The 15,920-nt window shown below is 36.7% G+C and overlaps 2 protein-coding genes across 2 annotated transcripts; both read left to right on the top strand.

The window, feature by feature from the left end:
• The first annotated feature begins 364 nt into the window (after positions 1-364).
• LOC126581323 (uncharacterized) lies at positions 365-4,016 on the top strand. Its single transcript, XM_050244896.1, has 4 exons — positions 365-681; positions 2,301-2,732; positions 2,838-3,203; positions 3,295-4,016. The coding sequence occupies exons 1-4, from the start codon at positions 630-632 to the stop codon at positions 3,321-3,323; spliced, it is 879 nt and encodes a 292-aa protein (XP_050100853.1). The 5' UTR covers positions 365-629; the 3' UTR covers positions 3,324-4,016.
• An 8,604-nt stretch (positions 4,017-12,620) lies between these two features.
• LOC126581322 (uncharacterized) lies at positions 12,621-15,409 on the top strand. Its single transcript, XM_050244895.1, has 4 exons — positions 12,621-12,939; positions 14,011-14,442; positions 14,548-14,913; positions 14,992-15,409. The coding sequence occupies exons 1-4, from the start codon at positions 12,885-12,887 to the stop codon at positions 15,066-15,068; spliced, it is 930 nt and encodes a 309-aa protein (XP_050100852.1). The 5' UTR covers positions 12,621-12,884; the 3' UTR covers positions 15,069-15,409.
• Positions 15,410-15,920: the final 511 nt, after the last annotated feature.

Genomic DNA, 15,920 nt, shown 5'->3' with positions numbered 1-15,920 from the left:
TCTGCAAAAGACAAACACAATCATGATTTTGGGCCACTTTCCACTCTATTTAGCGCAGGCTAGCACTCAAGTTGAAACGGTTAGCAGTAATTAAAGTCAAATGAATCGTACCGGCTTTGCGTGAGCGAAACAGACGACTCTTAAGTTGTAATGTTTTTTTCTGAGAAACCAGGCGCCTCCATCGTATAAACTTTAGCCTGATTTCATGACGATAGTTTTTTGAAAAAAAAACATTTGGCCCATATTTAAAATAAAAGCTATATCAGCAAATAAGTCAATAGGGCCAGCATTGCTTGCAGAACAGAAACATTCAACACTTTCGCGACGCTTCTTTCACAATACTATATTTCCATGTTAATGTTCCAGTAATCGCCGAGCTCTCAGTGCAATGAATAAAAAGGTTATTTATCTTTTTAAGTTCTCCTGTGCTTGGCCATCCTATGACTACTTCAAATGCTACAATGGAAAAAATCTAGCTGTTTCTCAGAAGTGATGTGAGCAAAGGAATTAAAAAAGTAAAATAAGACAGATGGTTTTTTGTTCAACCAAAGCTTTATTACAAAGTGCGTTTGTGCTAATTTCATCAAGAATCAATTTGATGTACAAAAAGGAACAAAGTGCTATACAAAATGCTGCTAAAAGTGTGGATCGGATTATTTATTTGCTTTCTCTCAATATCAGGTAAGTTTTTACAATGTTGAGTGGTCTGTCATATTTATCATCTGAGTGGTCTTATTTTGTCTTCGATAATATCGATGTCTAGATTTATTAATTATTTTACAACTATGGATCTTTTCCATGGTCCTCCAGTAAACCGGTAGTGATTACCGAAAGCAATGTAAACAAAATGGATAGCAGACCGATTAATAAGTAGGCATCTAAATGCACATCGATATGAGTTGCCGTCAAAGTGACCTTATCGGCATGAACAATGGTTAACGCCATACTAGAATAGTGCACTATATTTCACTTCCTATTCCATGCTAAGTTTACTGCTAAATATAAGACATCAACTACAATTGAACTTCTGATTTCGAACAAAAAACAGGTTAATTAGAGAGAAAGATGTTCATCGTTCGCCTTGCTTTAGAAATGGCTAGCCAAAGGGATAGCATAGTTTACTAATTCATCGTTCAATAGCAGCTTCCTGCTCCCTTTATTCCTCATTTCCGTATCGTTTCAATGTTCAACCAGAGTTGATCTTATGTGCCTTTTCCGATCTACCAGCTCTAGGAAGATGGGATGTTTCAAGGGGTAATAAGTGGATACCTAATTTCCGGTTGTCACCGCCATTATACAACGAATTCGAAGCACAGCATCTTTTCAGCACATTAGGACAAAAACAAGCACTTCTAATAGCATGTTTTGCCGCAATGTTTTCTCGATTACTCTTTCGTCCACCATTCGTACGCCAGAGATGACCCTCTATAAAAAAAATTAACCTAATTTAAAAAAGATCTTTGTAACAATTTTCTGTTTTCTATCAATTGATTAAAAAACCAAACATAAAATTAATCATTATTGAATACCAAACGAATGACTCTCGTGCTTTCTAACTGGTGAATTTGGGTGTAACAAGAAACATTTTCCCATTGTTGGTTTGGGAACTGCAATAAGAGGCGTAAAGTGAAAATATCTTATCTGAGGTACATAACGAGCTCATGTTACTTGGTATTACTATCCTTTTGCTTCGCGTAATATGCCTTGGTTTCCTCAGATAATTATCTTTATTCAGAAAATCAAAGTTTCTAATTAAGTGTGTGCTTCTCCCTTGTTGTAAATGCTGTTGAAGTAGTCATTTTTACCGCCATTGTGAGCTTAAAAGTTTGTTCATGCCCTTTCCTCGACCTCATCTTCTTCTAGAAAGTTTCTCTATCTACAAGGATTTTTTACAAGAGAACTTTCGCACTAACAGTATCGCTACTCAGATTGTTGTGGCGCAATAATGTAAAAATCCAATTTTAATATCCTTTATCATCTTCTAAATGCAAAAAACTCTTCAGAAATGTTGATACACTGAATTGTTATGCACTTTCTTTACAGATTTTAAACTTGTTTACATAACATTTTTTTTTTAAATTGGTCTGAATATTTTTATTATTTATTATTTTAGATTATTTGGCTCCAGTTCTTAAGAATAAACATCAAAAAGTGTCTAATAAACAATAATCAAAAAGTAAACATCAAAAAGAGCATACATTTTGTATGACTCATTTATTTTTAATAAAACACACTGTTTATTTTAAAAATAGTATCTGGCACCTTTGATTGAATCTAAATTATGGGTGTTTTTATTTTAGACATACTGGGGCTGAAGTTAAGAACAGTACGCATCCCAACGTACAAGTTTCGCAGTGAGTCAGCGCTGCTCGAGTGTCAGTATGAGCTGGACGGTCAACGAAAAGGACATGGATCAAAAGAGACCAGCAACCGGCGCCATCACGGCTATCCAAGCGATCACTTAAACGAGTCAGTTGAAGAAGAGGAAAAGTTGTATTCCATCAAATGGTACAAAGACAACGAAGAGTTCTACCGCTACGTGCCATCGGCTGCTCAGCCCATCAAGAGCTACAAAATCGAGGGTATTCGGGTTGACCCAAACCACTCCGATGGAACTAAGGTGCTTCTGAAGGGTCTTACGCTTAAATCGTCCGGTGTCTATCGCTGTGAGATCTCGGCCGAAGCGCCCAGCTTCGACTCGGTACAAGGCGAAGGTCGAATGGATGTGATTTGTAAGTAGCTTTGTGGTGCATTTGTCCATTTTGCATCCATTTATTGTCTATCAACCATTATAACTAATACAAAAATGCCCACTGAACTCGGCTGTGCCCTACCAGACGTCCCTAAAGATGGACCGCACATAAGCGATGGTGAACGGAAGAGCTACCAGATCGGCGAAACGATGGATCTGAACTGCACTTCTGGTCGTTCCTACCCAGCCTCCACACTACAATGGTACCTCAATGATGTTCTGGTGACAGATCCCAATAACATCATCCACTACCCACCGGTGCATAATCAGCATGGACTAATCACTACATTCCTGGGGCTCACCATGGTTGTCAATCATCGGCATTACATCGAAGGTACAATGCGCATTAAGTGCGTAGCAAGTTTGTCACCAGTGCTTTGGAGAGGCGGACAGGAGAGCATCGTCCAATGGGAGCAACCTGCCATAGATAATCGAATCGCCATGCTGCTGGGTGAGTGAATTTCATCAAATTTAAAATTGCCACAATTATGATGCTCGACTTTGCTAATGCATCTTTTAACCATCTTTTGTTTAAATTACAGTGAAAAGCAGTGCTGCAATGATTAGCTGACACATTGTGTATCCGATAATTGTTTGTCTAATTTTCACGTTTATTACTTGTGTTACGTAAAATATGTAATATATTGATAGCCATCATAAACGGCAAAAAACATTCGATTAGATAAGAATACATAGATGACATCGATTCTTAATCATTTCATATCCATCATTTACAATCACAGACAAACAACAGAAAAAGCCATTGTGGCATGTAAGAGCTTTTTTGCAATCAAAATACGAGAAGGTAAGGCCATTGTTAATAAAACTGTAACAATTGTCTTCATTAGGATCGTGGTCACATTTTAGGAATGGCGGATTCGATTTCTTCGTTTTAAATCATTTTTAAGTTTAAATTAGAAACAGTGTAAAAGTTTTCACTATTCTAACGTATATACTGTCAGCAGAAAAGAGATTCAAGAGCATATGCTCGTGAACTGTTTGAGTACTGGTGAAATGGGCATTATGATTTGATTTGCTAGTGAATATTCTTACGATTAACGATGGTCTGAGATGGATAATTTTATTCTTATACATATGTTGATGCGTACGCATACATTAAACAATACGTAGAGTATTACAACCAAACATGAGGGCCGAGAATGTAAATATAGAATAAATGTAATGTGAAGAGTAGGAATATGGTATGAAAACCAATCATTTGTTAAATATCTAGTTAATCTAGTATCATCAGTAACACAGATCATCGAATATGTTCATCATGAATAAACATAATCTTCTTCATCATCAATAATATGTTGTTTGTTTCAATTTGAGAATTGTATTCGCTTCATCTGCTTTCAAAGGATAAGTATGTATCCATTATTAAAAAATAATTATATTCGATTCAATTTGTAAACATTATACGAAGAACGAAAAACCCTGACATTGTGTTTTGTATGAGAGGATAAGCACTAACTGAATCCATAGATTTGAATACTTTTCGAGAACAGCATCCTGCAAATGAACATACGCTCATGTTCTTTTATTCGCTGTAGAACTTGATGTTACCCAGTAACCCAACACTTCACGGGTTCAAATAGTGAAGTGTCGTTCAGAATCACACTCATTCGCTATCGTATCACTGGAATATGATTCACCAAACGACCCTTCCATCGCCATTCGCTTCGGTCTACGAGTGCCCATTTCCCAGTTCCATCAAGTGTGGTCAAGTTTCTGCCCTATTCGATAGTTCGACGGTTGATTCAGTTGATGATTTTTATGCTCGACTTGTTTTTATTCAGAGCGCACACAGCATTCCTTTCGTAGCTATCGAATTGTGTAGTTCTTTTCGATTTTCAACCTACGGTCCTTCTATCTGTTTCATCCGTGTTTAAGGATTCCCTGTGAGTTAAGGATTTTTGAATTAAACCGCAATAACTCAAAAAGCAGTGAAAAGTTTCCACTATGTAAGTTGTAAATGAAAGCTTATACCAAAATTTAACTGGCAGAGTAACGCTGGGCTTCAAATAGCTCAACGTTATAAGATGCAAGATGATGACTCCCTACTGTTGTTTATCGATATCTTTCGTTCGTAAATCGTTATACCGTTCCCAAAGTTAGCTTGGCTCCATTTGTTCATAGCAGTACAGCTAACAAGGTACAGTTTTACAAAATTGTATCAGAATACGTATCTGAATAGTTTTGTTTGATCTTTTATGATATGATGGTGTGGTACATTTATCATTAAGACAACGGTATGCTTTGTATCTGAGAGTCGTGTTGACAGAACAGAAGAAATGTCAATCATTGACTCAGCCATGTCAATCAGCCGCCTTGAACGAATTTAAAGATCGTGTAATAAATATGTATAGCAATCGGTGTCTCGCCCCATGTCCAACAATATTTAGCCCCGCGTGTAAAGCAGGACGATGGAGAAGCTCATTCAACGCTGGGTTATACGCAATGAACGACGATCCTAATGAGCGTATGAGACTCTGGCGTCTTCGATGCGCTGGGAGTATGACAGACGACGACACAGTCCATAAAGGACCAGATCTAGATAGAACAACGGTATTGACGATGACGCCATGATATACGGTCTGGCGGACATCAGTACTCGATCGCGAGCGGTGGAGGTTTCTTTTGTGGTAGGGCAAGTTCGTTTGTCAGTTATAGTATTTCATATTCTCCATTGCATTTAGTTACCTTTCCTGGATTTTTGTTTTCACTAAAATGTACACAAGCAGCATTCGTTGGTGACAAACTAGTGAAGCATGTGATCGATTTTTTTATTCTGTTGTTTATAGTATTTTTTGAGTTCCCAACATTGCTTCAAATAATGCTGAAAAAAGATGCAGAGCACAATAATAAAATTTAACCGAGCTGTAAGTTACACACTACAAAAATAAAAGTTTCTTAATGGAAGCTAACAATGTCGTATAATGATATTTTATGGAAAACATGTGCAAGCAGTATACGACTTTGTTTACTCCGGTTGGCGCATGCAACAATTGAGAATTTATAGCGACTGAATAACTATGATAAAACGATGCTTATTTTATTTGTAGCTAATAGGATGCATCACCGAGTCCTCGGTTCTGGTGATGTTGCAGATGATGCTCACATCTTTCACCGATGCGCACTGGCTTGAGTATAAAGAAGACCAACCAGATAGAATTATGCAAATCACAAGGAATCAAATCATGCCAAATCATCAAACACTTCACTACCCTTTGCTGGCAGATCCGTCAAGCATGCACCCCGCTCAGTTCAGGTCTTTGTCTTAGAATTGTATTTTGCGTGGTAGAAACGCCTTCTCAAACATTGCTGATAAGGATTTCAGTTTGTTCATTCATATTTCAGATACTACACCTATAGAAAAGGGATTCATGTGTATTAAAGCTCATTCATTCAAAGCTAATACAGCTGGCGCCTCCAAATATATTCTGCTCATTATCTATAAATCTAAAAAGTTACCGCAAGTAATTCATACTAAGAAATTATGAATAATTGAGTGCTTCATTGTTGCTTTTATACAATTGTTTATTGCATTAGTTAACAAGAACTTTTCGTTGTATAGAGACTTAACCACTTCATTCAATTTAATACAAATCCCATTTTTTATGATAAACATCTATCTATCGTTTGCCTATACCTATTTCACTCAAACGTGTTGGTTTATTATGAGAAATATTTTTCAAAAACAATGCTCGAAAACTTTGACTGTAGCACTTTAAGTAAAACATGTTTAACCCGGCTACCGAGCCCCAAGGTAGGATGGGAAGTAAATATGTAAGAACATGGAGCTCAATCTTAACCATGGTCCTCATAAATAGCCCGTACGTTACCTGATATTCAAACGTTTCTCGAAGTTAATCACAAGTTTGGTCGAGTTTTCACGAAAGCGGTTTATTTGCACAGGCTTGAAAATCTGGAACAACAATCCCAAGGGTCCGCTGTTCAAAGAATTTAACGGATATCAAACCTCCCGTTCAGCGGTCAGTGGTGCGTTATGTTTGGTTTTGGGATTCTTTCCAGTGACCTTTCCACCGACTTTTCGGATCAGGTAGTCTAGCTTCTTCTGGGAGGCATTGAAGATAAACAGCATCCGATATTTCAGGATTGTGTCAGATGTGCAAATATTGGATCTATTATCCCTGACTCAGGTTTTCCGTTTTCGTAAATAGTGTTCCTTGTAGTGGGAAATTATATTTTCATACATTTTAATGCTGGATGAATAGCAAATGTACCAAATGGAAGAATCTTTAATTTATTCAAATGGATTACAAAATATTTAATTATGTGTGATCAATTGTTACAAGGCAGTCGTTTTAGTTCGTTTTCTTCCCGGGATATTTGATAAAAAATCATTTTATTCGCCCATTGTTACGTGACCGTATTAGTCAAAACTCTTTATTTAAGACTGTTATAACAGAAACCTTTTTATTTATTTTAAATCGTTTCTGTGTAGTCATATTGTATACTTTGCTTTCTCAATACGAAACAAGCCAATATATCAGATCATGTATCCGTGGTGGATAGCTGTTGAATATCTAGTTCTTAAACTGTCGCTCATGAATTTATCTGTCGTTTAACAAAATGTGTTTCATGCATATTTCTTACTGTCTTATCCACCATGATTGGAAGAATTCTAAAGCACAATTATCTCTTAATTTAAAGGCGCAATACAGTAGAAAATCGATCTTATTTTTATTATAAAATTAATCATAATTCAGAATAAGGCGAACTATGGTATGCCTGGGGTCTTCGCATCGTTTGTAGTTACAATATAATATTTGCTAAATTTACTGTATGATCACTTCATTCACTGTACGTATTATGCAAACTTATTAGATAGTTTTTTGCTTAATCCGACATATTTTACTCCCAAAATTAGAATTAACAAATGCTTTCAAGTCATACGCCCATCAATAAAAGAAACACGCAGCAATGTATCCTTAATGGTGCAAGATATTTGATTGCAAGTATGATGGTAATTGTTATAATCAGGTATGATATGTTCCTCAATAATACATTGCCGAGAGATAACATCTGGCCAACGTAATCATTAAGTTTAACGGTCGATAGTTGTTCGAGTGGTTTGGGTGTACTGGTCAGTCATTGGGCTATTGACAAATTCAATTAGTTTGCATATTGAGTGATTAGCAACAGCTGCGAACCTTCGATATAACCTGTGCAGATTTAACAGACTGCAAAGTTTGCTCGGTTGAAGGTGGAATCGCTCTATTTATGCAAAAGTAGTGTTTCCGTTTTTGAAACGGTGAACTTATTATGCCATACAGTTTGCACTGCGAACGAATCATTGTAAATTCCAGTATTTCCAAACCAAAACTAGTTATGAATTCAATCATTAGTTATTAATTCAATGAATCATTGGTTGGAGAGCTTTTAAAAAACTAGAAATAAAATAAAAATGCAATAAAATATAAAAGCGCCTTATACACTATTAGCCACCTTTATGAAAAATATGTGGATGCAAAAAAACAAAACCATTTTCATGCCTTACAAATGAAGGGTAAAACCACAGAGTACACAGTTGAATTATAATGAGCTTTGTGCTCATGCTACAACCATTTCATCGTTAAGGTTTGCTGCTTTTTGGATAGTCACAAAGGTAACGTATTATACAAACCATACGACGATTGAACTGCTGCCACAATTACCACCATCTTGTGGCATAGAATGTCTCTTTGCTACGGATATAAGCACGAAGAAACATGTAGGTATCATTCACACAATTATGAAACGCCACAGTAACGTCTGCTATGACCACATTCTTGTAGGAAGTATGACTGGCTGCCCTATATACATTCCTCAGTGTTTAAACACCATGTTTAGATAGGTGAACCAAAACATGTTTGGGACAATAATCCACTTCGTTGAGAGTCTTTGACTAATTGGTAACAAGAAGTCATTGAATGCTCAAGCATATTCTTAATGACTCACAATTGAGTAGCATATCTCGCGTATGCTCTTTTTTTAAACAGCAAAAGAACTGTTAAGTTTGATTTCAATCAACTTTAAAAGAAAATAATGAAAATAAAATGAAGGTAATTACTTCTGTTGAACATAATTTTAGGAATCCATGTTCAATCGATGTTGAAGGAAAATTCATAATGTTATCTTGTCATAAAAACCTCTGACTATTATTTAAAGCCACAAGCGATACTCAACATCTGTGTCGGTGACAGCTTATGAAAAGTGTGCAGCCCTTTTGGGGGGGACGGGGGTGCAACTAAAAACTTAATCTAAAGTGATTCATATCTACTATTAAAAGAAATTTTTAAATAACTTTTAACGTCGATTTCCTCAATAACACTAACCAACATTTCAAATACAAGGGTTTGTGCAATTTCGTGGTAAAGTCAAATCGAGAAAAATGTGACAATCAATAATATGTGACAGAAAAAGGTATGATTTTTAATTTCTAGCTATATATATAGATAAGATAACCATTCGCTCGTTCCTCCTCTTTTATCGCACCAACCAGAGAGCTTTATAACGGTGGTTTTCGGACCGGAAAAGTTCTGGTGACATTTCCGGATGATTTGGGATAACCATCCTTTGACAACAGCCACACTGGATACTTTCTTGAAGAAGTTCCAATCTTTGCTCACAATGTACGCTGTCAATAGAGATCAGCGGTCAACTTCGATATAGCAGATAATAATGCGTTCCGGTCACGTTGACCATTTCATGTTTCAAGACTTCTTTGCGTCCTAGAATTGCACTCTCAAAGAAAATGCATCCAACAAAACTAGCAAGAGAAATCGTACCTTGATGCTCTTGTAACGTTCAGCTAGGAAGACATTTTCGATGCATCGATGCTTGCTCAATGTTCATGCAAATAGAAATATTACGAGGCATGCGAAAGCAACAATCTTGAAAACTACACATCTATAAGCCACGGATATGGTTTGAGTTCAATTGCATATAGAGGTAAAATATGTGCACAGTAATGGGAAGAAGACTTTAACTTGTACTAGAACGATATTTATATCCGATATGTGCCATGACTAGAAATCCACTTACATCCCCTTTTGTTACCTTTGCGTAGCATTTAATTTCCATCTATGGATTATAAGAGCTATAACGATAATTTATTATAAGCATCTGGTACCAATTCGAATAAGAAAGTTCATATTAAAGGTTTAGCTATAACACGTGCGCCAATGGTGTATCATGAACATTCTATGTGATAATGAGAATGAGCACATTCAGGGCTTCTTCACCTGAGGTAGCATACCAGTTCGTTTGCACGTATAAGACTAGCGCTAGAATATGACTTATGAGGTAACTTTGACTTAGTTATCAGTTCTTCGGTGAAATGTAATTGTTGGATCCCACGTCTGCCAAGCTTACTTAAGCTTGATAGCAAAGCTGAATAAAGCTGGTTGGGGTCAAAAACATTGATTATAGTTTTATTCTATTTTTATTCAAGACTATTAAGCAAACTACTTATCCATATTTGTTGTAGAACCGTTATCATAGACTGCAAAATGCCTAGTGCGGAAATTCAGTTCTTGGTGATTATCATGAATCTAATAAAAAGAGATTCTATCTAAGATATAGGATCGATCTTCTTCTTTTGTGTCTGTCTTTTCTAACTTACCTTGCTTAGGTGTGAATATTTTTTTGTAATTGGGTTGACAATTGGCCGCACTGTTGCCAGTCCTTTCTCACATACAGTGCAATCATGTGGGCTGAAAACTAACTATCTTGCAAGTGATATTTTGAAGATTAAACACACATTAGTTGTACAAAGGTTATACATTAAACCAAACCAACAGTTTGAAACCGGTATTTCTATAAATGTTTATTTTCTACAACAATGAACACGAATTGGGGTTAGAAATAAAAATCATGTGCATTTAAAACGGATAGGATTCGAGCCAATTTTCTGCAATTATACTATATTAACAGACAACAATTTGCCACAGTATAGTTTCTACCATACACGCTATTTTGTGATGTACTTTGAATACATTTTTATATAACGAAATAACCAAATCATTAGTGAGGAGGACTTACTTATTATTGACTACTTATTACGAATGGAAAAGAAGTGCCGGCGGTTCCTCTCTTTCTCTTCTTTTTAAGGGCAATTTTAACACGCGTTACACCGATTCTACTAGCTTGGTGCTCCTTAAATTCAAGCGTGAAGTGATTTTCTGGGACGCAGTACGAATAACGCTAATCACCGAATAGCGTGATTTTGGTTGATTTTCAGCTCAACACACTCTCTGAACAAAGAACTCTTCATCACATCGGCTTTTTCGTATGTGTGTTAAGGCTTTGGTAGCCTAGTTAGGTCAAAAGCTATGCTCGTTTGAGGTTCTTGTCCCCTGATTTCACGTGTCGTAGCCATATTCAATCTTGTGGCATTGTAGTGAAACAAATTAACATAATAGCTACGGAACATTGTTTCTGCGTTCAGATATAAAATCTCTTCGGGGGTAAAACATATAAACCCTACAAAATTATGCGGGCAAACTACTGCAAACAAAGGTTTTGTGTTGAATTCAATTCAATACAAATTTAAAAATATTTGCAACTAATGCCCGTCGGAGTATACCAATGCGCATTAGACGGAGTTTCAATATTATAAAATATTCGCGTAGGCCGTTTCTAGATTAAAAGTCTGTGCTGGTTTGCATTCTCGATCACAATGGCCAAGTACCTCGTAGTGGATCGCATGATTATATCAGCTGTGTATCATGAGTATATTCTTCGAACAACTTGAAACTCAAATCACTACTTGGCCTATTGCTGTTGGTCATTGTCAGATTCTGAGTGTCCTGGAAGCGAAGTCATTCCAAAGAACAGGTTCTCCAGGTGAGCCGAACCTTCTCTGTTTCGTGTCAAACCCGACGAAGAAACGAGTAGAAATATTCCGAACGTGAAACAGAAAACCGGCAACATGCGCAACCGGCATCATCAACACGGAGCACCCACGAACCTAACATTTTTTCCATTTTGATTACGCAGTCCAAAACAAGCGTCCTCGGGAAAAGGATGTACGGTTCGCTCTGCCCGTGTAAGAGGATGTGATCGATTGTTTTATTTTTGTTTCCGATTAAAAACGCGTACGTAAAAGAACTACTTTGTGCTAATCGGTTGGTAGATGAAAATTGTTAGAATTTGGTGTGATTCATACGTCACTATGATGTAATAAAATTCTCTAAAATCTAACAATCACTGCATTCGGGAATTGAAATTTTGAAAGTCAGCCAAAATCCCAGCCTTCTGATGTGGGCCTCAATGGAAAGACTGTGTGATGGATACTGCAATGAGGTGCATGTCAGAAGTAAAGGAATGTGAGCAGTACATTTCATGTGCGGTGAAGTTTTAAGCTCTACTCAAAATCGGATGTGTTGGTCGCTGGATCATAATGAAGGCTTGTTGTCCAGAGCAGTATGTGTACATGATGCGGTCATGTTGAAGAGCCATTGGATGGCAAATCGAACTGACACAGAGTCGGGCGAAGTATTCGCCTAACAACGTGAGCCAACCCAATTCATATTCGATAGGCAAACGAACTCGCGTGATTTTGTTTTCATCACAAATCGTACCTTGTGAAAACCAGTTGATTGTGTCAGTATGATAGTTTATTCGTTTGTATGATGTTGCGCTGGTCTATGACCACCAGATTACGAGTGATTATGCGAGTGATAATGCAACAATTTCCATTCATTTGTATTATCGTGAAATCGTTAGGGAAGGAATTTGATTAATTGTGTGCTCGTTAGGAGAAAAAAGATTTTTGTAACCATATAACATAATCTTGGAAATTAAAAAAAAGATAGTATACTGTTGCTACTTAATAACAAGTTTCCATACAGAAATAATTTCAGTAAACGGCTGAAGACAACATTGGTGAGTTTTGAGAAACAATTGTAAAACGTGTTTCAAAACTGCCACTCTCATGAAAAAGTAGCATTATTGGATAAACAATAAATCCACTCAAAAAACAATCTCAAAAGAAATGGAAGGAGAAAAGACGATTCAGTTTATGTGTATAGGAATTGTATTCATCTACGAGTGCTTAAAATGTATAAAGTATAAGAATGAGTCACTTTGATAGATAAATCAAAAAAAGAAAACAGACGCGATGCACCTGATTAAATGCTCCTATTGGGTGCTCTTAGCATTTCTGTCGATTTCAGGTAAGTTGACCTTTTCCGTTTCACCAAAAGCTAACAACAAATGAAACATTCGTTATCATTCGCCTAGTTTTTTCGAATGCTTTACCGATTTTCTGATTCGGTGTAAATAAATTGAAGAGCTTTTTCTTACTCAACCGATATCACCCTCCTCTATCAACCGTTCATATCCAGCTATTGAAACCTTCTGACAAGGGATTCTTTCTCTAACACCGTTAACTTCTTTAAGTAGTCTGATACGTTTTGTCATGTGACAAACCTTTCGTTCTCAATTTTCAGAATGATTGGTTTATCCTCAGCTTTAGTTCACCTTAATTGGACAATCCATGTGCAACGTTCAACACTAAAGCTTTCGTTTATCAACCGTCCAAAAGTCTTTCAACTTCCGATTGATGCCACTACTTTTCCCAAAGGAGGTTCTTCTCGTTTTAATATAATTTCGTGACTTTTCTTTCACTTTAAACCCCGCTGACCCTTCGGTGGAATTCTACATCGTTTTCTCAGCAAAACAGATAATCGAAAGACACCGTATCTAAATATATCAGTCGCCAGTGTACGGACATCATGCTATCATGGAATTTTATTGACCGATTCTGCTTTGGCTACGTTTCATCTATGCTCAACCCAAATTTGTATTTCGCTAGCCAAGATGGTTTCTAAGCGATTTGAACCATCTGTTGATACAATTTATAACAACGCTTGAAATGATACCTAATACAAACGATGGCAAATGGCACTACCGTGAAATTATCTCTTTCTATCAAAATAGAGACAATCGCTTCCAAAGAATGTTGACATTTGCAATTCTCAAAACTCGACTACAAAAGCAGCTAACATTCATTATGTGAATATATATCATCAAATGAAATGATTAAAAATAACAACACAATTAAACTAGCGTTTATTAGGCATTGTAAAACATTTTCCGGAATGGGACATTACACATTGATATTGTATTGCTCACTTACACCTTCCAATTTTCAGTAACAGCTTGATATTTTTGAAATGTTTAGACCTCTCTCTCTGATTCAGAGAAAGCAATTAGTTTTTGAGGTATTACTATTTTGTTTTCAGAAATTATTGCTCTCCGATTAAAAACAATGCGCATCCCAACGTACAAGTTTCGCAGTGAGTCAGCGCTGCTCGAGTGTCAGTATGAGCTGGACGGTCAACGAAAAGGACATGGATCAAAAGAGACCAGCAACCGGCGTCATCACGGCTATCCAAGCGATCACTTAAACGAGTCAGTTGAAGAAGAGGAAAAGTTGTATTCCATCAAATGGTACAAAGACAACGAAGAGTTCTACCGCTACGTGCCATCGGCTGCTCAGCCGATCAAGAGCTACAAAATCGAGGGTATTCGGGTTGACCCAAACCACTCCGATGGAACTAAGGTGCTTCTGAAGGGTCTTACGCTTAAATCGTCCGGTGTCTATCGCTGTGAGATCTCGGCCGAAGCGCCCAGCTTCGACTCGGTACAAGGTGAAGGTCGAATGGATGTGATTTGTAAGTAGCTTTGTGGTGCATTTGCCCATTTTGCATCCATTTATTGTCTATCAACCATTATAACTAATACAAAAATGCCCACTGAACTCTGCTGTGCCCTACCAGACGTCCCTAAAGATGGACCGCACATAAGCGATGGTGAACGGAAGAGCTACCAGATCGGCGAAACGATGGATCTGAACTGCACTTCTGGTCGTTCCTACCCAGCCTCCACACTACAATGGTACCTCAATGATGTTCTGGTGACAGATCCGAATAACATCATCCACTACCCACCGGTGCATAATCAGCATGGACTAATCACTACATTCCTGGGGCTCACCATGGTTGTCAATCATCGGCATTACATCGAAGGTACAATGCGCATTAAGTGCGTAGCAAGTTTGTCACCAGTGCTTTGGAGAGGCGGACAGGAGAGCATCGTCCAATGGGAGCAACCTGCCATAGATAATCGAATCGCCATGCTTCTAGGTAACATTCACATTGTTTTACCTTGTACTAGGCACGTTAAACATGTTTTTTGTTTTATTTTTTCTGTTCTTTTTTCAGTTAACAGCAGAGCATCTACGCAACAAAGTCATCTGTTGATAACATTCTTATTCTCTCATATGTTATATGTACTTTGACAACTACATGTTTGGGTACGACATTATAATTCTGGTGAGTCGGTAAAAGAAAAGATTAACAATGCAAATGGGTGAAAATTTGAGTTAGATATTAATCTTTGGCAATTGGAAATCAAGAGTTAACATTCACACTAATAATTGTGTTAGTAAAACGGAATAATAAAATATTTTACATTGCTTTTAACTATTTCGCTGTTCATTGCTTTTTAATCAATATTGTGGATTGGAATTACTGGCAATAATACTAGCCTGATAATCGGACTTTAAACAATCATTCAAAAAGGGTTTGTCGATTGTTGTTAAATTTGGCTGTAGTGTGGCAACAAGCGTATTAACCTAGAGTTGTGAGATCATATAATATTCATAAATGTGTTCAAATCAGGAATGTGACAAGGACAATGTTCAAAATTCACAATATTGAAATGAACCATATGTAATGACAATTACATCTGTTTTGTTTGTAAAAAAGTAAGAAAACTTATACAATAAAAAAGTATTACAAATGAAATTGTTTCCTTTTATCAATTATGAAATAGAGAGAATTAAATATGAGTAAATTACTACAGTTTTTTACCTCGACCATGCAAAACAGGGTTTCTATAAGTGTGAAGCCACTGCATAATATTCATTTTTTTTTAAAACTACTCGCCTACACTTGCATAACGACTCATCCATAACCGATCCAGGTAAGTATCATAACTTATGTATTACTAACTACCTATATCAAATCACCATCATCTAAAAAAATTATGTTTTTGTATTTGTCAATGAAATGATTGAAAATTTTAAGTAAATTTGAGTCTTTTGGAGCCGGTATCAATGAAGAGGATAATATATAAGAGTCATTCAACG

This window comes from Anopheles aquasalis, chromosome 2 (genome assembly GCF_943734665.1).
Source record: "Anopheles aquasalis chromosome 2, idAnoAquaMG_Q_19, whole genome shotgun sequence".
NCBI lineage: Eukaryota > Metazoa > Arthropoda > Insecta > Diptera > Culicidae > Anopheles > Anopheles aquasalis.
The sequence above is the reverse complement of the archived record's forward strand: the minus strand, read 5'-3'. Positions and strand labels throughout refer to the sequence as shown.